General features: G+C 44.3%; 1 protein-coding gene across 1 annotated transcript in view; it reads left to right on the top strand.

Moving 5' to 3' along the window:
- Snx1 (sorting nexin 1) overlaps positions 1 to 23,298 on the top strand; it is a 35,042-nt gene extending 11,744 nt beyond the window's left edge. Inside the window, exons 2-15 of the mRNA XM_090358209.1 lie at positions 2,987 to 3,098; positions 5,062 to 5,189; positions 5,923 to 5,989; positions 8,724 to 8,767; positions 11,605 to 11,746; positions 12,673 to 12,751; positions 13,131 to 13,206; positions 15,850 to 15,963; positions 16,164 to 16,257; positions 18,302 to 18,507; positions 21,166 to 21,309; positions 21,891 to 21,971; positions 22,353 to 22,424; positions 22,901 to 23,298. Coding sequence (XP_090214335.1) covers positions 2,987 to 3,098; positions 5,062 to 5,189; positions 5,923 to 5,989; positions 8,724 to 8,767; positions 11,605 to 11,746; positions 12,673 to 12,751; positions 13,131 to 13,206; positions 15,850 to 15,963; positions 16,164 to 16,257; positions 18,302 to 18,507; positions 21,166 to 21,309; positions 21,891 to 21,971; positions 22,353 to 22,424; positions 22,901 to 22,951 — 1,410 coding nt within the window. The 3' untranslated portion in view covers positions 22,952 to 23,298. The remainder of the gene's footprint in view (positions 1 to 2,986; positions 3,099 to 5,061; positions 5,190 to 5,922; positions 5,990 to 8,723; positions 8,768 to 11,604; positions 11,747 to 12,672; positions 12,752 to 13,130; positions 13,207 to 15,849; positions 15,964 to 16,163; positions 16,258 to 18,301; positions 18,508 to 21,165; positions 21,310 to 21,890; positions 21,972 to 22,352; positions 22,425 to 22,900) is intronic.
- The last annotated feature ends 289 nt before the right edge of the window (positions 23,299 to 23,587 follow it).

Genomic DNA, 23,587 nt, shown 5'->3' with positions numbered 1-23,587 from the left:
CAGGTTGGCAGAGCTTTAGCATTTTATGTCCAATAATTCCATTTAAGAATCTACATATGTTTACTGAATAAGATGGATCTCACTGAATGTTCAATATACATATGTGACAGAGGAAGCACGAAATGAGTCTGGGGAAAAAGGAAGTAAGCAGGGTAAGGGAGAATGGCAGAGGGGTGATTGATCAAGGACTGGGAGCATGGCCTAGTGGTAAAGTGCTTGCCTAGCATGCCCAAAGCTCTGGGTTCGATTGCTCAGTACCACATAAACAGAAAAAGCCGAAGTGGTGCTGTGGCTCAAGTGGTAGAATGTTAGCCTTGAAAAAGCCCAAGGACAGTGCCTAGGCCCTGAGGTCAAGCCCCAGTACTGGTAATAAATAAAAAAAATAAAAGATCTATAGAAAAAGACTAGGTTCCAAGACATGTGAAAGGGTATCAATGTATGTGAATTAATGCACCTTCTATCTGGCAAATATCATGTAACCCTTTTATTAATTACAATAAAAATATTAAAAAAAGAAAAAAAAAGACTAGGTTACTTAGTATGGTAAACAACATGTCTTTATTTTTCTTAGATCTCAGCCTTGGGCCATTTTTTAGATGGGCTCCCTGAGGACAGCAGAGAGCACTTTTCTGTTCTCATAGGGAGTTGTTGCCTAGCTTATTAGGGAGCACAAATAGCTGTTTTAATCACAGTTCTAGTCAAATATGTCCTGGGCTTGGAAAGAATTGGCTAGAGGAAGAGAGACCAGTGGTAGGCCTAGTTGTACCTACTGTATCCTGTTCTTCTGTCATTTGACTAGAAGGAAGACAGACTGCTATTCTAATGCGGCCTCATAAAATATCCTTCATGAACCTGCTAAGATTAGATTTTAGAGCAGAAATGGAAAGCTGGAGTTATTCATTTGCATATCACAGGAATAGATTCCCCTAGGCATTTTTTAAGATGATGAAATCCCACCTGTGCATTTCCTGTTGTTGAATCTCCCCTGTGACATTTGTGTACATGTATCTTTGGTGTATCTTCTGGTTCTACCCCCTGGAGCTGACTAGAATCAGTGGTAAGTGAATGAAAAGAAAGATGATAGCTGGAAGTGGAGCTGTGGCTCAAGTGGCAGAGCATTAGCCTTGAGCAAAAAAGCTGAGAGTCAGTGCCCAAGCCCTGAAGTTCAAGCCTCAGAACCAGAACAGGGAAAAGGTGGGGAGATCAGAGGGTAGGATGCACCAGTGGTTCCATCTATTCAGAAGGCCATAAGTAAGGATCACCCTGTGTGTGGAGGAATAAAAGCAAAAACAAACACAAAAGAACCTATATTAAAAAAAAAAGCAAAAAGCCTGGCAGTATACAATTAGTTGAGTGCACAGAGTTCAAATCCTCACACTGCCAAGAAATCAGATGGCTTCTTTTTAGATGACACTGACCTAAAGTGCAGGAAGGAAGTGGTTGACGAGGAGAGGGTGGGCCGTGTGGAAGACAGAAGGAAGCGCGGTTTCGTTTGTGCCGTTTCTGTCTGCTCTGCACTAATTTTGTTCTTTAGGATTGCAGAAGCTGTTGAGAGCAGGACCTTTATTGTAGCAGAATTGCTATAGTATTTAAGCATGTGGAAACGAAGTATTCAATTAACATTATTAACATAGAACAATTAAAACATTATTTGCTAATATAGTCAAATATAGGTCACAGTATTTTCCCTGGAAAGACAAGGCCCGGTATGGTAATTAAGCCATTTGCAGAACAACTTCAGAGAACCCAAACAGATCTGTCATTTCACTTTGTTCTGTTGGGTCAGGAAATCTCTGTCTCTGGGGAACAAACTCCCTCAGATTTGTTAAGGAAATGTTTCATAAGAGATTCTTCAAGTCAGGTCTTTTTAGCTGATTTGGCCTTAGGGTCTGACTTCAAAACCCTTCAGTATCACACACTGGCTTTTGAAGCCAGTTTCCCAGCTTTCCTTTTGTGCGCTGGACAGTCTGGCTTTGTTCACTCTGGTAGTGTCTGGGCACCCACCCTGTCCTTGTTTGTGGCTGATCATTGAGCTTTTCATAAAAGCCATCATGGACTGACTGTATTTTTACCATGTCCCTATGAGGCAGAGCATGACTGTCTTTTATCTCCAGCCCAACAGAGTGTCATGGAAATGTTTGTCCATATGAATTAAGGATGGAAAAAAATAAGGTACATTTATGAACAGCATTTGATGAAAAGTGTTCCGTCTTCCTCTACCCGTCACGTAGGTTTCAAGGAACAAGTTTTTGCCAAACAAAGGAAACTAGGGTTAAAGCTTAATTATGAACCAGGTACTGGCTCATACCTGTAATCCTAGCTACTCAGCAGAGTGAGATCTGATGATCACTGTTCAAAGCTAGGTTGGGCAGGAAAGTCCCTGAGACCCTTATTTCCAATAAATTGCTCCCCAAAAGCCAAAAGTAGAGATATAGTGAAAGGTGATAGAGTGCTAGCTTTGAATTAAAGAAACTTGGGGACAGCACCCCTTCCCTGAGTTCAAGCCCCAAAACTTATGAATGCGTGCACACGCATACACACACACACACACACACACACACTCACACTCACACTCTTAATTACGGACTCTGGTATGGAGCCCTGATCACTACAGTTGCCGCATCAGCATTGAGAAGTATAAAGGTCATCCACGGACTGAGAGAAAACATTTGGACAGATTCTTTTCACAACTTATCTGTGTATACATATCCCCTGTCGGTGTCATGTGCTTTGAGGTATGACATTTCAGCAATGACATGGCTATAAAAAATTAACTTGTATGGAATTATTTTCGCTCTGTGATTGCTAGAGCAGCAGCAGTTACCATTTTATTTAATGATTTGCCACTTACTGAACTTGTTAGAGATCCTGTCTTCTCCTGAACACCTGTGGGAGCAGCAGAAGGATGTGTCAGAGGTCACTTTCTAGGCAGGTTGGGTTTGTTTCAAATGATACTGTTTTATTCAGAGTATCTCTTTGTCATCAGAGTAAGCCCCAGTCTCCAGAAAGTGCTTCATCTCTTTTTCCCATCAACAATGGCTCCAAAGAAAATGGGATTCATGAAGAACAAGATCAAGAGCCACAGGATCTCTTTGCAGGCAAGTAGAGACTCCAAACGTAGGAGCTTTCTGAATGGCTCTAAGTTGCTGCATTAAAGTAAAAACTCGTGTACATGATCGTGTGTGTATGTTTGTATGTGTGCGTATGTATATAGGATGTGGAATATAACTTTATGTAAGGTATTAATGTAGATGAGCACCCCAGGCTCATGCCTATAAACCTAGCAATTTAACAGGCTGAGATCTGAGGATTGAGATTTGAAGCCAGCCCAAGCAGCAAAAAGCCAAAAGTTGAGCTATAGTTCCAATGGTAGCATGCTGCCTTGAGTGGAAGAAGCCAAGCCAAAGTACAAGTTTCTGAGTTCAAAACCCAGTACTATCTTCAAGTAGAGCAAATTGCCTCTTTTTGAGGTGTTAGTATGTTTTGATCTTTTTTCTTTTTTTCTTTTTGTTTTCTTTTTTTTTTTTTTGGCCACTGCTGCAGCTTGAATGAGGGCCTGGATGCTGTCCCAAAACTTCGTGCTCAAGACTGGCATTCTACCACTTGAGCCACAGCTCCACTTCAGGCTTTTCTGATGATTAATTGGAGATGAGTCTCATCGACTTTTCCTCCCCAGGCTGACTTTGAACTATGATTCTCAGATCTCAGCCTTCTAAGTTGACAGAATTATAGGCATAAGCCACTAGTGTCCAGGTATTGGTCTGTTTTTTTCTAGCTTACATTTCCTGAGTCTTTCTTTGGTAGTGTTTACTGGTAGTATGTTTGCCTCTTTTATAAGTGCTTTATAAGGCTGATAATCAAACATTGTTCCTTTATAAAGAATAAATAAACTTTACTCTTAGGAGGGAGATACGAAGGCACACTGCTTATGTGCTGTTGATCATAGAAATGGTTTTTATTGAAATGAACTCCAGGAAGTGGAAACGAGGTTTTTTTCTTTGTTGCTGTTTCTGTTTTCTTTTTTGTCATATTTGTTCATGTATCTATCTTTGGGATAGTAAAGGGGAACACACAAATGAAGGGACAGAGAGTGAACAAATGTAGCAGTAGTACTTGCTAGAAACTATGTTGAAGACTAGGAATGTGGCTTAGGGGTAGAGTGCTTGCCTAGCATGCATAAAGCCCCGGATTTGATTCCTTAATACGATATACACAGAAAAATCTGGAAGTGGCACTGTGGCTCAAATGGTAGAGTGCTAGCATTGAACAAAAGCAGTTCAGGGACAGTGCCCAGGCAGAGATCAGCCCCCAGGACTGATGAAAGAGAGGGAGAGAAAGAGGGAGAAAGGTGGGGGAAGGAAAAAGGAAAGAAACTATGTTAAAAATGAACTTTATAACTTGGGGATGGGAGGGAAAAATTGGGAAAAAGTGAGGGAAGGGGTGACATTGTCCAAAAAGAAATGTGCTCTACCTGACTTATGTCAGGCTTCACAAAAGGTTCTAAAGAGATACTCTGTAGTGGGCATGGTGGCACATACCTATAATGTAGACACAAAGATTCAGAGTTTAAGGCCAGTTCAGACATTATTGGACTGTCTCAAAAAGTATAAAATCAAAGAGTTAGGGATGTGGCATAAATGGTAGAATGCTTGCCTAGCATGCCTGTGGCCCTGGTTACTCCCGAATACTGGATGTGTGTGTGTGTGTGCACGCGTGCATGTGTGTGTGCATGTGTGAGAGACAGAGACACTGAGGCTCCCAAATATAAAATTCATTGCATTAATCTTAACTAAATTCTAGGCAGGTGAGGGTGACAGAGTAACTGCGTTTGGAAAGGAAAGAGGCTGCTTTGTTAAGCCATGTTAAAAGAACACGCTCCTCTTCACCATCCTCTCCTTTGATCCATGGAAAATTTCATGACTTACCTTTTTTTGGACTCTGAGAACTCTTAGGTACTAAGAGCACTTGATACCATTCTTGTGCGTCTCGGCTATAGAACTGATGTTTCGCCTATGAAGACTCATTATTAACCTTCATTTTGAAACATCAACTGCTTTTTAGATGCCACAGTGGAACTGTCCTTGGATAGCACACAAAATAATCAGAAGAAAGGGCCAGCCAAAACGCTCATTTCTCCTCCTCCACAGGAAGCCACAAATTCTTCCAGGCCTCAGCCAAGCTATGAGGAGGTGAGAATCAGTACTGTTAGTCTTTCTTGGTTTGGGGATTTTAGGATCTGTTTGCTGCTCCTCTGAGTGTGACCTTGAGAAAATATTTGACCCCTGAAGGGGACCTTTATGGTTAATGGACAACCAAATCCACTAAAAGGATTCTTTCATGGACAGTGTGTCTATGCCCAGAGGATAGCACAAAGGCTTTCAATGCCTACTAAAGGTTTCTAGTGTCTGAAGCCCCCATCTATAGAGATACGGGGAATCTTTACATCCTTCTTAACTTGAGAGAGGCCAGGTCTTCCCAAACCTGGTAATTATTCATTGTCATCAAAATAAGGTTTTAAGGAGCCGGGTGCGGTGGTTCACGCCTGTAATCCTAGCTACTCAGGAGGCTGAGATCTGAGGATCAATGTTCAAAGCCAAGGCACAAAAAGACCTGAGATTCCTATCTCCAATTAACCTCCAGAAAAGGGGAGTGGGGCTTGGCTCAAGGGTAGGGTGATAGCCTTGAGTGTAGAGCTCAGGGACATTGCCCAGGCCAAGTTCAAGCCCCTTGACCCACAAAAAAAGAAATAAGGTTTTAAGGGAATAGATGGAACAATGATCTTTGTGCTGGCTCCCAACCTAAACTAGTGGGGGTTGATTCATTGAAATTATCGTTAGTGGACACAGGACAAATGGACACTTGATTTGTAGTAGGGTACATCAGAATTTAATAGTTCTCATGATTTGTCTTTTCTTTACAAAGCTAGAGGAAGAAGAACAAGAAGACCACTTTGACTTGACAGTAGGTATTACTGATCCTGAGAAGATAGGTAAGTGATCATGGGGCTATGGGAAGCATGGCTAGCTTTTGGGAGGTTGGCTACCTGCAGAACAGAGTCAGCCAAAGAGACCTTCCTCAGTTATCTCTACTGGAAGTAAAAGTACATCCCTACCTATGGTTTCAAAGCCCAGAGACGGCACTTACCCAATAGTTACCCAGGACTTTCATTGGCTTTAGGCAGAGAGAAATCAGAGTCATCATATGTTATCAGAACTCCCCCCCCCCTTTTTTTTGGCCTGGGGCTTGGATTCAGGTCTGGACATTTACCCTGAGTTGTTTTGCTTTGTTTTGTTTTTGTTTTTTGTTCAAAGCTACTGTTCTACCACTTGATCCATACCTCCACTTCTGGTTTTAGGGTGATTAATTGGAGATAAGCATTTCACAGACTTTCCTGCCAATTTGGCTTCAAAGCTCAGTCTTTTTTTGGGGGTGTGTGGGGGAGGTCATGGGGCTTAAACTCTGGCCTAGGTGCTGTCCCTGAACTTTTTAGCTTAAGGCTACCGCCCTAACCTTGAGCCACAGCCCTACTTCCCATTTTCTTGTTGGGTTTTTTTTTTTTTAACTATTTTTTTTTTGTCTTTTCTTTTTTGGCACTGGGGATCGAACCCAGGACGTTGCACTTCTTAGGCAAGCGCTTTGCCACTGAGCTACATCCCAGCCCCTACTTCCCATTTTCTAATGATTAATTGGAGAGAAGAGTCTCTTGGCTTTGTATTGCTAATGCTGGCTTTGAACCTTGATCCTCAGATCTCAACCTCCTGAGTAGCTAGGATTACAGGTGTGAGCCACTATGCCCAGCTAAAGCTCAGTCTTCTGAGTGATGGGATTGCAGGCATAAGCCCTGGTACTTGGCTATTACTAGTATGTTTTATATACACCGGTCCTTACACTTCCTTAGTTGCATGCACTAAATTATGGGTTCTCCAGTGGCTGGGGTAGTGTGGAGTGGCAGAGTGTTTACTGAGGATGGACACAGCTTTGGCTTCCGTCACCAGTATTAAACAACAACAACAAAAACATTCACATCATATTACTGTGGATGCTATTTGGCTACTAATATAGAGTAAATTTAGATTTTTTAAAATTTACTTTTATTGTCAGGGTGATGTACAGAGGGGTTACAGTTACATATGTAAGGTACTGAATACATTTCTTGTTGAACATTGTTGCCCTCTCCCACATTTTTCTCCCAGTAACCCTCCTCCGGAATACCCCCGTAAACTTAGATATTTATTTATCTTTTAATGTTATTTTATTGTTGGGGTAAGGTGCAGAGGGGTTGCAGTTACATTCATCAGATAGTGGGTTCATTACTTCTTGAACCTTGCTACCCCTTTAGATATCTTTTTAAGGCAGTAGTAAACATCCTTCAAATTAAGCAATGTAATATTAGTGGTATAGAAGAGAACTAAAAGATGATCATGAATATAAAGTCATTTCTTATTTTCTCTTTTCTTTTTTTCCCCTCCATTCCTGGGCCTGAGCACTGTCCTTGGGCTTTCTCAAGGCTAGCACTTTATCACTTGAGCCACCGTACCATTTCTGGCCTTTTCTATGTATGTGGTACCGAGTAATCGAACCCAGGTCTTTGTGCATGCTAGGCAAGCACTCTACCACTAGGCCAAACTCCCGGTCCACAAAGTCATTTTCAAAGTTAGTTTACAATTTGTCTTATACATACACTTTAGTTGAGATTGGGAAGGTAAAGCAGGCATGCATTCTATTCCTATATAACTTCCACCTTCTCTGTACACTTAGAAAAGCAAGCATTTTCAGCCATCTTATTGAAACCAAATTATAAAACATCACCCATCTGATCCATTAGTGCTACTCCTTCCCCTGGCTTCTCACCCCCACCCCAGAACCAGTTCAGGAACTTAAGTAACTGGTTGTTGTTAACCTATGCTTTCCTGTTTGATGTGGGACAGGAATCCAGGGCAAGGGAGGAAGGAAACAGAACCAGCCCCCAAACACCATGGTCCAGCACTGGAGCTGTTGTGTGGATTCCAATGTATGGCTTCTCAGTGCTCAGGGAGTCAATGGTGCCTTTTTCTCCCTAAGTGGTCTAGCCAGGACTGTACCCCAGAGAAAAACAGTTGCTTGAATCCCCATCAAAGGCTTCTTCATCAAAATAATTCCTCCAGAAAAAGGAGATTTGTATGACATCGGGCAGCCCAAGTATCTTCCTGCTAGACCCTTTGCTCCCAGTGAGCGTGCTAGATCAGAGAGGTCAGTGTCCTCAGCCCTACAGGAGGGGCCTGAGATGCTCTTTCTGAAAGAGCAAAGTGAGCCCAGAGCTAGCCTGGGTTAGGACTACTTGTTTCCTTTTACATCAGTTGCTTCCTTCTCCTCCTGCTTTATACAGCAAGAGAATTGTTTGGTTTCGGGCAGATGTGTGTAACCAGCCCAAATATTGGCATGGTAACAACCAATGGATTGTCAGTCTCCAGTGCTGCTTTGTGGAGGGTATAAATGGAGCCTGGCTTTGGAACAGGAGGCTATCTCTTGTTTTAACTTCAACTGGTGCCCAGGCAGCATCCGTGGGACATGGATACGTATCCATAGCGGCTCCAAAGCAAAGTAGGAACTGGACTTCAGGATGGCAGATAAGGTTTAGAGATGAAATAAGCCCGTCTTCTGTAGGGCTCCTGGTCAAATGTTACTAGATTAGCACAGCTTTGGTTTAGAAGCTAATCCTCTGCTACTTTCTTGTTCTTCCCCAGGGGATGGTATGAATGCCTATGTAGCCTACAAAGTTACCACACAGGTGAGTCCCAGAGAGCCTGCTTGATGATCACCACCCACCAAGAAAGTTAGCATTCGGATTATTTATGTGTCCTTTGGTTTCTCTCTCAACATCTTCTTTCACACTTAGCCAAGATGGAGCAGGCCTGTATTGTATCCCTTTAGTGGTCTGTGGGTATCCAGATGGAACCTTTTCAGTATTCTTCTAAAAAGCTAACACCTCAGTGTGGAACTTTTGTGAATTTTGTATTAAGACCTACAACATATCTGATTCATCCCACCATTCTTAGGAATTATGTGGCATAGAGCTAATTTGTTAGATTATTTCTAAGTGAATATAGTTGTTTATTTAAAATATCCATATCAGGACTGGGAATGTGGCTTAGTGGCATGAAGCCCTGGTTCAATTCCTCAGTACCACATGAACAGAAGAAGCCAGAAGTGGCACTGTGGCTCAAGTGGCAGAGTGGTAACCTGAAGCAAAAGAATCTCAGTGACAGTGCTCAAGCCCTGAGTTTAAGCCCCGGGACTAGCAAAATAATAATAATAATAATAATAATAATAATAATAATAATAATAATACACATGACACTTTGAAGGTCAGTGTCTTAACAGCCTAGGCATTTCTTTTATCTGACTCTTTACTTCCTCTCTTGACTTTAGTTTGCTTTTATTCTACTAGCTAAGTTGACGGGGGAAAATTTGTTATAGGTGACCATAGAAATCTTCCTTGAACTAGAATTCAACATTGATCTATTTAGAGGAAATGTTCTAAGAATAAACTAGATTTTAACTAGGTAATCATATATTTTATTTTATTTGTAGTTTTTGGTGCTACTTCTAGGGCTTGAACTCAGAGCCTTGAGCTTTTGTGTTCAAGTCTAGCATTCTACTACTTTGAGCCACAGCTCAGAGTTTTGTAGTTAGTTGGATTTCTATCTGGGCTGGCTTTGAACCTTGATCCTCAGATCTCAGCCTTCTGAGTTCCTATGATTACAGGCATGATCCACCACTGCCTGACCAATTTTTATTTATTTTTGACAATATGGGACCTTGTATTTGCATATACTCTTACCACTTGAGCCATAAACCCTAACCTTTTAGGTGGTAGTTACTTTTAGGTAAGGTTTTGCTTTTGCATGGTGCTGGCCTCAGACCACAATCCTTCCATCTTTGCCACCCATAGAGTTGAGGTATTACTGTGCTTGTTTATTGTGATGGGAGTGTCACTACCATTTTTGCCTAGGCTGGCCTTGAACCATGAAAGGATCATGGGAAGAGGTTCCCTGGTAGATGGAAGTGCAGGTGTATGCCACTGTGCATTAAAAAATGTTTTTCTGGTCATGGAGCTTGAACTCTGGGTCTGAGTACTGTCCCTGAGCTTCTTTTACTCAAGTCTAGTGCTCTTCCACTTAACCTACAGTGCCACTTGTGGCTTTTTCTGAGTGGTTCATTGGACATAAGAGTCTCATGGACTTTTCAGCTCAGGATGACTTCAAGCTGCAATCCTCAAATCTCAGCCTCCTAAGTAGCTAGGATTACAGGCATGGGCCTGGCTAAAAATCTTTTTTTTTGGGTATGGGGTGTGGGGGGGAGGGTAATGGGTACCAAGACATGTGAAAGGGTATCAATGTATGTGAATTAATGCACCTTCTATCTGGCAAATATCATGTAACCCTTTTACTAATTACAATAAAAAAAAATTTTTTTTAATCTTTTTTTTTTTTTTGGCCATCCTGGCTTGTGCTCAGGGCCTGAGCACTGTTCCTTGGGTTTTTTCAAGGCTAGAGCTCTACCAGTTGAGCCACAGCCCCACTTCTGGCTGTTTCTGTGTATGTGGTACCAAGGAATTAAACCCAGGTCTTTGTGCATGATAGGTGAGCACTCTACCACTAGGCTACACTCCTGGCATTAGCTAAAATCATTCTTAATAAGACTTCTTATGGGGCCAGGAGTTTGGCCTAGTGGTTAAAGTGCTTGCCTAGCATGCATGAAGACCCGGGTTCGATTCCTTGGTATCACATACATAGATAAAAGCCAGAAGTGGTGCTGAGGCTCAAGAGGTAGAGCTCTAGCCTTGAGAAGGTCCAAGGACAGTGCTCAGGCCCTGAGCTCAAGCCCAGGACTGACCAAAAAAAAAAAAAAAAGACTTCTTATGGATCTCAGACTACCAAAGAAGACTATAATTCAAAAAGGTTTTTAAAGCTGGGCGCTGTGGCTCACACCTGTAATCCTAGCTACTCAGGAGGCTGAGATCTGAAGGTTGTGGTTCAAAGCCAGCTCGGGCACAAAAGTCCATGAGACTCTTATCTCCAATTAACCACCAGAAAACTGGAAGTTTCTCAAGTGGTAGAGAACTAGCCTTGAGCTGAAGAGCTCAGGGTCAGAATCCAGGTCCAAAGTTCAAGCCCCAGCACACACACACACACACACACACACACACACACACACACACACACACACACACAGGTGTCAATGGCTCATGATTATAAATTATTCAGGACTGAGATCTGAGGAGCATAGTTCAAAGCTAGCCAGGCAGGAATATCCATGAAACTCTGTATTTCCAGTGAACCACCAAAAGAGCCAAAAGTGGATCTGTGGCTCAAGTGGTAGAGCGCTAGCCTTGAGCTGAAAAAGGTCAGGGACAGTGCCCAAGCCCTGAGTTCCAGCCCCAGTATTGGCAAAAAGTTCAACAGATTTTTGTCTTGGAGAAAGTTAATAGCTAGGGGGCTCAGGGCAAGGGTCTAGGAAATAAAGCCATTTGGTTTTAGCTGGCTACTTTCAAGATAGTTATTAAACCTGGGTTGGAAATGAAATTACATTTGGGTTCTTTTTCCTTTTTTTTCTGTCTCAAAGACAACCTTACCAATGTTCCGCAGTAAACAGTTTGCAGTGAAAAGAAGATTTAGTGACTTTCTGGGTCTTTATGAGAAGCTTTCAGAGAAGCACTCTCAGAATGGCTTTATTGTTCCTCCTCCACCTGAAAAGAGCCTAATAGGTAAGCCTGTGGCCTTCAGCTCTGCTTGGGTCTTTTCCTTTGTGTCCTTCCTGCTTGGTGTATGACACAGACTATTTCAGTTAGCAGTATAGAGTCTTGTGATTAGAACAGACACATTTTAGAACCTTGTACTCTGGAGAGAGGGTCAGCATGGTTTGACATGTTCACTTTCACTGAGTACAGCAGGGAACTGTGGTTTTAGCCCCCAGTTTTGTATTACTATCCAGAATCTTTTTCTTTTTGTCAGTCATGGGGCTTGAACTCGAGGCCTGAGCTCTTTTCCTCAAGGCTAGTGCTTTACCACTTTGAGCCACAGCACCACTCTGGTTTTCTGGTGGTTAACTGGTGATTGACCATCAAGGACTTTCCTGCACTGACTGTCTTTGAACTGGAACCTCAGAGCCTCCTGAATATCTAGTATCTGAGCATGAGCCTCTGGTACCCAGCTTTAATCCTTTTCTTTTCCTTTTTGCCCAAGACTGAGACTCCAACTTGATATCTGATGTTTTTTCTCATTGGCTGACACTCTATAGCACCTGAACCTCACTTCTAGCCCCTACAGCCTTTTTCTTACTTTATGCAATTTTCTTATGTTTGCTAGCCATATGCTCTCCCACTTGAGTTGTGTCCCAGTCCTTTCTGCTGTTTATTATTATTTTTTCCAGTCCTGGGACCTGAACTCAGAGCCTGAGCACTGTCCTTGGGCTTTCCTCAAAGATAATGCTCTACCACTTGAGCCACAGCATCACTTCCAGCTTTTTTCTATGTGTATGGTACTGAGGAATCAAACCCATGTCTTCGTGCATGCTTGGCAAGCACTAGGCCAAACTCCCAGCCTGTTTATTATTTCTGATGGCTTTTCTTTTTAGAATGAGCATTTTATTGTCATGATTTCTAGTAATTTTGTTTCTTAAATCTCATCCAAGGTATGACAAAAGTAAAAGTTGGAAAGGAAGATTCTTCTTCTGCAGAATTTCTAGAAAAACGGAGGGCTGCTCTGGAAAGGTAGGTCTCTTCCAGCCATGTCCCTGAGTATCTTGAGAATGATTAAGAAGTTGGAACTGAGATTTAATTATACAACATATGTCTCTTACTGTGACCTTGTCATAGATTATATTCTTTTCATTCTTTATCCTGAGGAAACAGTTATATTTTCCTTCTTGGGCAACCTATGTTAATGGCTCTGAGTTTTCTTTTGACCAAATACTTTGGTGGCTGGTAGAAATGTGAAGAACACAAGCTTAAATATACTTAAAGTACTTACTTGAATATACTTGCTACTTGTATACCTTACCTGAGGGTATATAAAGTCGTGAAATTTCTTTTCCCCTGCCACTATCTCCTGAGGCAATAACTAACCAGGTGATAACTCTTCACCTTCTAGGTACCTTCAGAGAGTTGTGAATCACCCTACCATGTTACAGGACCCTGATGTCCGAGAGTTTTTAGAAAAAGAAGAGGTTAGTATTGTACAAAACTCAACATTGTTATTTGTATTGACTTTATAGTGAATCAAAACTAGTTCAACCAATATCTGAGCACTTACTGTATCTAGCACTAGATTCTTGCCTAGTTTCATGTGAGCAGGAGCAACAAGTACTTCTTACCCCTTAGAATAAAAGCAGCTCTGCCTGTGGACAAAAAAAAGTCATAGAGACCAATGGCACCCTGGGTCAGTCTGGTAGGTCCTTAGCATGTCCTTTGTAAGCTACCACCAATTTGTTCAAATTGAATGCATGTTTTGTTCCAGGATCTGAGGCCCATTGGATAAAAAGCAGTTATCAAGAACCATAGAGCTGTACTAGGTGCTGGTGGTTAATGCTTGTAATCCTAGCTACTCAGGAGGCTATAATCTGAGGATGAAGGATCAAAGCCAGCCTGATCAAGAAAGTCTATGAGAAAGTCTATGAGATTATCTCCCGAAGGCTGAAAGTGGAGCTATGGCTCAAGTGATAGAGTGCTAGCTTTGAGTAAAAGAAGCTCAGGAACAGTGCCAGGACCAGAAAGAACCACAGAACTTGGGGCTGGGAGTTTTGCCTGATGGTAGAGTGCCTGCCTAGCATACATGAAGACTGGGTTTGATTCCTCGGTACCACGTACATAGAAAAGTCGGAAATGGTGCTATGGCTCAAGTAGTAGAGCACTAGCCTTGAGGAAAAGCCCAAAGACAGTGCTCAGGCCCTGATTTCAAGCTCCAGAATTGGCAACAATAAAAAATAAACAAAACAAAATAGAACCACAAAGGCCGGGAATTTAGCCTAGTGGTAGTGCTTGCCTAGCATGAACGAAGACCTGGGTTCGATTCCTTGGTACCACATACATAGAAAGAAGCTGAAATTGTGCTGAGGCTCAAGTGGTAGAGCTCTAGCCTTGAGAAAGTCCAAGAATAGTACTCAGGCCCTGAGCTCAAGCCCAGGACTGGCAAAATAAAAAAAAAAAAGAACCACAAATCTGCCATGTAGCAAAAATGCTAGATCAGATGATCTAACATCTTACCCACTTTAGGAGTATGAAAACTTATAATAATGTCTTCTGTTCTCAAAAACAGAAAATACATAGGAATATTAGTATATGTAATCATATAGAAAGTGAAATGGAACTGGGTGCTAGTTGCTTACACCTATAATCTCAGCTACTCAGGGGAGGCTGAGATCTGAGGACTGCGGCTCAAAGCCAGCCAGGGCAGAAGACCATCTCTAGTTAACAACCAAAATGCTGAGTTGAAGTCATGATAGAGTGCTGTGACCACAAAAACCAAGGAAGAGTGCAAAGCCTCAGTTCAAGCCCCACTAACAGCACAAAAAAAATTTTTGTCAGCCGTGGGGCTTAAACTCCGGGCCTGAGCTCTGTCACTGAGCTCTTCGGCTCAAGGCAAGCATTCTACCACTTGAGCCACAGCCCCACTTCCATACTTTATTTTTTTAATTCTGTAAAACTTTTAATTTTGCCTCTGAGTATTTCTAAACCCATTCTTCCTTATTTCATACCTCTAGAGCTGAGTTTGTCTTCATGGACCTGACCTGAGAGTTGTCTGTGACGGCTGCTGTCTTGGGTATTATAGGATGACAGGATGTTTGAGCACCCACTAGTTGCCAGTGCCTCTACCTCCCCAACCATCTCCAGATATTGCCAGATGTCTCCTACTAGACAAAATGTGTGCATCTTGAGAACTACTAAGTCCTGCACACTCAAATCTTAACTTTTTAGCATAGTTTACTGTATTAAAAAAAAACTTGACGCTGAGTAAAATTATGCTCTTGGCCTTAGCCCATTGGTTTGATAAAGAATAACATTGAAATTGAGTCATAATGCAACTTCAGACTCTCTCAAGACTTTGGACAAGACAAGTCCACTTGTTTGTAGAATCTGTTGATCCAAAGGAATTCTGTGTGTGAATGTGTGTGTTTGTCTGTATGTGTATGTGTGTGGGACCTCTCACTGTTGCTTGTTTTCACTTAGAGCTGAAGCTCTACCACACTTCCAGTTCTGACTTTCTGGTTGACTGGAGAAAGTGACTCATAGATTTGTCTGCCCAAGCTGGCTTCAAACTTTGCTCTTCAAATCCAACCTCCTATATAGCTAGAATTGTAGACATGAGCTACCAGTGCCTGGCTCCAAAGGAACTTTTGACTTTTAACAAAAGTGTGCTTGCTATTTAAGCAACTCATGCTTAAGTAACACAGTCACCTAATACCTGCAAAAGGTGCTGAAAATGCCATTTGGGTGCTGGGAGTTTGGCCTAGTGGTAGCATGTATGAAGACCCGGATTCAGTTCCTTGGTACCACGTACATAGGCAAAACCAGAAGTGGTGCTGTGTGGCTCAAGTGATAGAGTTCTAGGCTTGAGAAAGCCCAAGGACAGTACTCAGGCCCTGAGTTCAAGCCCCAGGACTGGAAAAAACTGCCATTTTAACATAGTTGTTTGACTTTTCATTCTGTTCATAGAGTAGCCTTAGATTAAAGTAACTTCCTTAAAACACAATTTGTAGTTCAAATAATTTGCTTGGCAAGTCTTGGGCATGTCTTCTGATGGATACTAATTCTTCTGAACCTGAAATAGGGGCAACAGATAACTTGCCATCCCCGCCTTCTTGGTCTTGTAGCTGCCACGTGCTGTGGGTACCCAGACATTGAGTGGTGCTGGTCTCCTTAAGATGTTCAACAAAGCTACAGATGCTGTGAGCAAAATGACTATCAAGATGAATGAGTCGGACATCGTGAGTATCCTGTGTGCCTCTCTCTCCCCTCTCCCCCTCCAGCTAATAAATCAGAAGCCCTGAGAAATGGGGACATTTCTGAGATTAGACTTTTTTTTCTACAATTAATGAAAGATTCGTCCCTTAGAAAACCCACTAAGAAAAGACAAATACCGTGTAGCTATTGAACCCTCCCCTGAAGCTGTGGGCTTGTGTTTCAGTGGTTTGAAGAGAAGCTCCAGGAGGTCGAGTGTGAGGAGCAGCGCCTGCGGAAACTGCACGCCGTGGTAGAAACTCTCGTCACCCACAGGAAAGGTAACTCCTCTGGAATGCACCTGGCCGGAGACAGAGGCTTGTCTTCAGTGAGCTGGAGAGAGGAGGGCATGCTGTACCCAGTCCTGGGCCAGCCAAGTAGAAATTCTCTGCCTAGCTGGTCCTGGATGTTCTGATTACTAAGATGTTGATCTCTTGGCGTAAGCAGAACCAGCCTTTGTGGGCTTAGATAGGCCCCTAGGAGGGCTGCAGGCATTCTGTCCCGGTACACAGTGACCAGGAGAAAGGCTTCTGTGGACCTAGTTGGTGGCTTACATCCTAAGTATTGGCATATGCTCAAATTGTGCATGTAGGAAAACATTATCTCCTAATCCTTTATCTTTTTTTTTTTTTTTTTGCTTTTTTGTCAGTCATGGAGCTCAGACTGTGGACCTGGGCGCTGTCCCTGAGCTCTATGGCTCAAGGCCCCCATCCCTACCCTTGAGCCACAGTTTTCTAGTGGTTGATTGGAGATAAGAGTCTCAAGGTCTTTAGTGCCCAGGCTGGCTTTGAACCTCGATCCTCAGATCTCAGCCTCCTGAGTAGTTAGGATTACAGATCCTGGAGCTTGAACTCAGAGCCTGGGCACTGTCCCTGAGCTTCTTTTGCTCCACTGTACCACTTGAGCCTCAAAACCACTTCTAGCTTTTCCTGTGTATATAGTACTAAGGAGTTGAACTCAGGGCTTCATGCATGCTAGGCAAGCACTCTACCACTAAGCCACATTCCCAGCCTCCATTTTTTTATTGTTAGATATATAGAGGGCTTATGGTTATATAAATCAAGTAGTGAATATATTGTACAAGCTCACCCCTTCTCTCACTCCCCGATTGTTTTCCTCCTGACCCTACCCATACGTTATCTAGTTGATGTTTAAAATAGTTTCTAGTGAGTACCACTACTGCATGTGTTCACCTTTTGTGCCTTCATTTCTGTGTACCTTACCTTCCCAAAGACTGATAATGAGCAACAAGAAAGTATAAACACACACACACACACACACACACACACACACACACACACACCTCTTCTTGTTTGCATTTCCTGGCTCTTCATCTCTTTTGGATGAGATTTGCTTAAGAGCTAGTGGCATTTTCCAAGTTGGAAAGCATTTTCTTCTCTGATATAGAAATCTAGAAGACACTCTACTAGCTTAGGCCCTGTGTATGAATTGGCCAAATGGCTTTGGGCCTTTTGCCTTGATCTAAGAATAAGAATGGTTTTTAGTTACTTATTATTTAGAAGTACTGGGGATTGAACTTAGGATTTTCCACATAGGCAGTGCTCAATTTATTGGGGTGTGTGTGTGTGTATGTATGTGGTACCATAGCTTGAACTCAGTCTCTCTCTTGACATTTTTGCTCAGAGGTGGCGCTTTACCATTTAAACCACACTTCCAGTCCTACTTTAAAGGGCAGAGTAGAGGGAGAAAAGGATTTACAATCAATCCCTTTACTGCAAAAGTTTGCCCCACTCTAGAATATGGAAGAATATTTTGTTTGTGTCTCTCCCTAGCAGACAGGCTTTAGCATAAAATTAAGAGTCTTTCCTTTGGCTTGTGGTTCTCTATGAATATTGGAACTGCTTCTTTCAGCTCATGAAACGTACAGGATTGTGGATCAAAAGCCCTATGAGGTCTTGAACAAGAAGTCAAATGGGTCCGGGTTGTTCTGTCCCTTATAATCCCAGCTACTCAGGAAATTGAGATCTGAGGACTGCAGTTTGAAGCCAGCCTGAGCAGTCAAGTCCAGAAGTGGAGGTGTAGTTCAAGTAGTAGAATACTAGCCTTGCACACACACACAAAGCTCGGGAGCAGTGCAGGGCCCTCCTGAGTCAGGACCAGCACCAAAGAAAGGCGAGAGCACCGCACATAACATCCGTCCTGTTCCTGTGACTGGGCTACTTTCTGAAGGGAGGCCTGTACTTCAGGTGACTGGGCTACAGGGATCCCCGTTGTTGAAACCAGCTGTGCACAGCTAGCTAACGGTTGTGTCCCTTTTCCCTGTGAGATCATGGAGGGGTCTCTGCTATCTTTTCTTCTTTCCAGAGCTTGCACTGAACACAGCCCAGTTTGCTAAGAGTCTTGCCATGCTGGGGAGCTCCGAGGACAACACGGCCCTGTCACGGGCCCTCTCCCAGCTGGCTGAGGTAGAAGAAAAAATTGAACAGCTGCACCAGGAACAGGCCAACCATGACTTCTTCCTGCTTGCCGAGCTCCTGAGTGACTACATTCGCCTCCTAGCTATCGTCCGTGTAAGCTTCTGTTTCTTTTCCTTCTCCCTTCTTCTCCCCCACCCCAACTGAATTGGCCTCTCCTTTGCTCTTCATTTCTCCAAAAAAAAGTTTCACCTCCTTTTGGTGTATAAATGGTTGTAACCTTGTCCACTCTCAAAGGTGTCCTGTAAAAATCACGCAATGCATTTTAACTACTAGCTGGTTATTGATGAGTTCACTTGGGGGCCCACAACCAGTTTCCTAGCTGCATGTGGAGAAAAGATGACTGAATTTATAAGTAGTCCCCCACCCCACTTTTTGTTGAAGCTGGACCATGTCCTCTGTGCTCCTTTCTTCAACCAAGGCTTAACACTGACTTGGCTCTCTTGGCCCCTTGGAACAGTGATCCCCCCTCGGTCCTTTGGTCTTTGCTCTGGTAGGAGCTCCTGCTGGCTTCCACCTGTCCCTCCAATGTGGCCAGTCAGGTAACTACCCAGAACCGGCTTGGCATTGCATGGAAGAGCCTGGCCATGGGGGGCTAGAGAGCTTGTCACCACAGCCCTCCTTGTGCTATGCTCGCCACACTGGTGACCTGGCAGCCTCTGCCCCTCAGGCCAAACATCTCCCTTTTTCTCCGGGTGACCAAGGCAGTCTGATTCCCCAAGATGGCAAGCAGTTAGGAAAGAAAATTCTCATATGGCCTCCCCAAAACAGGCAAAAAAAAAAAGAGAGGCTGGTGCCTGCCCTCTAAGGGCCTGAATCTGTGTCTGATTCCACTTGGGATCAGACTGTGTGAGCCTGAGAGTTGGAGGGGCACCACTCCCAGCTCCCCATCCCCACCATCTCTCTCCCTTGAGGGAGCTTCAGTGTTTGAGGCATCTGAGCAGCCATCATAGCTCTCATTTCCTCTGCAGCACAGATGCTTAATATAGCCTGGGAGATTTCTCTTTTTTTTTTTTTTTTGGTTATTTGCTGCTAACTTCAGAGTGATAAGGAGGCTTAAAAAAACCTGCTGTGGAATTCTTAGAACTGGTCAGACCACTTTAAGACTGGCCAGTCCTCTCTGGGAAGAGCTGTGCCTGGGGAAGCTTTCTGCAAGGGGCATTTTTTGGAAGTCTCTGGAGAGCACTCTTTGGACATGACCAGAGGAAGGCTGTCCCTTTACGTACAGGAGTGAGAGGCCTGTCCCCACGCAGTCCTGGGGCTGCATGCTGCCAGCTCCTCACTCCTTTGGGACATCACTTCATCAGCTGCCTAGCAGTGGGATGGGAGAGATGGGGAGATACTTCCTTTCCATCCTTGCTTGAATCTGGGCTACTGTCAGCCCAATGAGATAGGTCTTGAATCCTCCATGGGTTATGCAGTCACCCCTCCCCTGATTCCTTGACGTTGTGATAAACTGTTAAGAAATTGCAGTGGAAGCTGGGTGCTAGTGACTCACACCTATAATCCTAGCTACTCTGGAGGCTGAGATCAGAGGATTGTGGTTGGAAGCCAGCCTAGCAGGGAAGTCTGTGAGACTCTTGTATCTCCAATTAATCAACCAAAAGGCAGGCAGTAGAGCTGTGGCTTAAACTGTAAAAGCGCTGGCCTTGAGCAGAAAGTCTAGGGGCAACACTCAGGCCTTGAGTTCAAGTCCCAGGACTGGAACACACAAAAAAAGGCAGTGGAAATACCAGTGACAGTTCTGGGGAAGGTGAATGTGGCGGCATTGCACTCCCTAAGGGTTAAGTTTTGGCAAAGGCCCACACTAATGAAGCCTAGAAAAGGCAGGGAACTTAGCAGAGTGGGAGCTGGCTCCAGGCACTATCTGGGCTGCCTCTTAAGGCCTCCAGCATAGGTGTGTGATGGGGCTGCTTAGTCAGGCCAGTCATAGCCCTTTTCTGGAAATGCTGTGATTGTGTTCCAAGGACTGAAAGCATGAAAACCAGCAGATCGATTGGGGAGCCCATCCTGGAGCCTTGAGAGCCTAGAACAAGTCTGTGTTTGAGATGAAAGTAGTATGTCCTGTGTTGGCCTTGTTTACATAAAGAACCAGGTACCTGTGGCTCTACCCGTTATCCTAGTTACTCAAGAGGCTGAGATCCGAGGATTATAGTTCAAAGCCATCAAGAGCAGGAAGGTTGAGATTCTTTCTCTTCATTTACACACACACACACACACACACACACACACACACACAATTCCTTGCATTAAACTCCCCTGACATACCTGCTAGGTCCCTAGCTTTATGTTACAGTACCTGCTGGTTTGCCTAGGTTTTCTTGGGTGTGTCTGTAAATATTAATAGAACAACGGCCCTTCGCTTTAGATGACTTTAGGAAAGCAGGAGCAGTAATTTCACCCCTACTGTATCTTGAGTTCCTGCATGTGGGGGCACTCAGTACTCCACAGACTGACTTCTTGAGGGGGGCAGTTGGAGAGCCAGAGTATCAGGAGGCCCTGGCATGGGGCCGCCCTACTACTGTGCTCTTAGCCCCTCGCCCTGGTAGGAGCATGAAGCAGCATGGCACTGGCCCACTGCCGCTTGGAGAGATCTTCCCAAGCTTGTGCTTCTAGACATTAAATTTCCCAGCTGGGCACTAACACGTGGCTGCAGAACCTGTCCTTGCTTGGATCTGTCCCTGGCACAGCTGCTGGGAGAGCCCGCCAAGCTGCTGAAGCACTCTTGTGCTCTGCCTAACCTCTGCCCCACAGGCCGCCTTTGACCAGCGCATGAAGACATGGCAGCGCTGGCAGGATGCTCAAGCCACCCTGCAGAAGAAGCGGGAGGCTGAAGCCCGGCTGCTGTGGGCCAACAAGCCTGATAAGCTGCAGCAAGCCAAGGATGAGATCACGGAGGTGAGCCCCTCCCCTCCTCCTCTCTTTGCTCCACCCATCCTTGGCAAATGGGCTCAGTTGGTGGATTATGGCAGGGGTTGTTGAGAGGCTTTTTAGGTGACTAAAATAAGTCTCCTGGGAAGAATGGAACTATTTTCTATAGCTTCCAGTCTGCTCTGTTCCAGAGCTCTCTGGAAGGCTTGCCAGGATGTGGGGAGCACAGGACATCTTTTCTGAAAATCTTCTAAAGGGGTTTTCTGGACTATGATTGATTTTTTTTTTTTCTTTGCCAGTCCCTGGGCTTGAACTCAGGGCCTGAGCACTGTCCTGGGGCTTTCTCAAGGCCGGAGCTCTACCACTTGAGCCACAGCACCACTTCCGACTTTTTCTATGTATGTGGTTCCGAGGAATCACACCTGAGGCAAGCACTCTACCACTAGGCCAAACTCCCAGCCCTGTGCTTGACATTTGAATCCCTTATTTCTGCCTGTCTCCAGAGGGACAGGCAGACATAAGGGGCCGTCGGTAGTCTCCTGTGTCCACACGTAAAGGCTTAAGAGCCATGCTGTATTAATGATCCTTTCTCTCCTCTTTCTACCCAGTGGGAGTCTCGTGTGACTCAATATGAAAGGGACTTTGAAAAGATTTCAACAGTGGTCCGGAAAGAAGTAATCCGCTTTGAGGTAGGCTAGAAGACCTTTATTTCCCGCTGTTGTTGTGAACAGGTGGCACTGTGTGTGCACACATACGGGGTAGTTCTTGAGGCATGGTGATTGTCTTTAAATGTATTGCTGGACCAAAGCATTAGACACAGAATAAAGTTTATAGCTGCCATATCCTCTGTAGGCCCCTGTCCTTCCCTCCCCCATCCTCCTGCCTGCCTCTAAGAAAGCTTCCTAGAATACTGGCCAGGACTGTTTGGGTTGACACTGAAGCTGCTTCAGCTGCTGGCTCTCCTGTTGGAGGCCATTGTTTGCCTGTGGTCAGCAGTAAAAACCACCATCCCATCGAAAGGAGAAGGAGCAGCTGTCTGGATAGTCAGTGTAGCGTCCTGTCTCCTATAGAAAGAGAAATCCAAGGACTTCAAAAACCACGTGATCAAGTACCTTGAGACACTCCTGTACTCTCAGCAACAGGTATGTACGTTACACCTGACCTTTGTCCCCTGCCACCTCTTCCCCTAAGACCTGCCACGTGCTTGAAGCTCTGACAACAAGGTGGGAAAGCTTGCCTCTGAGGAAATGTGAACATTCAGACGGCCTTTGCTTAGCTAAGCAAGGGCTCCTCCTAAGGACATATCCCATCTCTCCTTCCTTCTGTAAATGGCAGCTCTTTACCCTTTGGGGGCATCATGTGGTGCTGGGTAGCTGAGGCCCAGTCAGTATGTAGGACAAGGAACCCTGGGCAAAGCTATGGCCTCTACTTGAGGCCGAACTCAAGTCTTCTGAGCCTGCACTTGCCCAGAGGGAGTGGAGGCCATCTGCTCAGCACACCCTCTGGCTGTGGTCCTTGGGGATGCTGTGGCATCATGGTGCTTGCCTCCCTTCCCAAGCTAGCCTAGGTTCTGCCACGGGGGGGGGGGCACTTGCTTACCGTCCCCCACTTTTTACAGCTGGCCAAGTACTGGGAAGCCTTCCTTCCTGAGGCAAAGGCCATCTCCTAAGGGACCAAGGATCCCGAGCCCACGTGTGTGACGCTGCCTTTTTATACTCTCCTGCCTCAGCTGGACTCCGCCCTCCCCGCCCCACGACCCAGCACTTACCCCCTTGCTCTAACCAAGACTTCCTTTAGCTTCCACATATATTTTCTTACCTAAGAGAATAGTTTCCTGCTTTAAGCAAAGACCTACAATAGGTGGTGGAATTAATGGGATAGGGGTGTTGTATTGATATAAATATATAAATACAAATGTATATTTTTCAGGATGTGGTTTAGGAACTGGGAATAACGTTTTCTGTTACTCCTGATGGTGCCATGAAAAGATTATGTAATAAAAATATTTTAAAATCAGGTCTCATGACTCGGAATGTTGGTACTTTTTGCTGTAGGTGGAGGGAAGTGGTGGGTAGTTGGGAAGCCAGGTTGGAATTCTAATCAAGAAGTTGCACGGAGGCCAGGAATGTGGCCTAGTGGTAGAGTGCTTGCCTAGCATACACAAAGCCCTGGGTTTGATTCCTCAGTACCACATACACAGAAAAAGCAGGGAGTGGTGCTGTGGCTCAGGTGGTGGAGTGCTAGGTTTGAAGAAAGCCCAAGGACAGTGTCCAGACCCTGAGTTCAAGCCCTAGGACTGGAAAAA

The sequence above is a fragment of the Megascapheus bottae genome, chromosome 25 (genome assembly GCF_031878675.1).
Source record: "Megascapheus bottae isolate mThoBot1 chromosome 25, mThoBot2.hap1, whole genome shotgun sequence".
NCBI lineage: Eukaryota > Metazoa > Chordata > Mammalia > Rodentia > Geomyidae > Megascapheus > Megascapheus bottae.
Note: the sequence above shows the minus strand (reverse complement) of the source record. Positions and strands in the feature narration are given on the sequence as shown.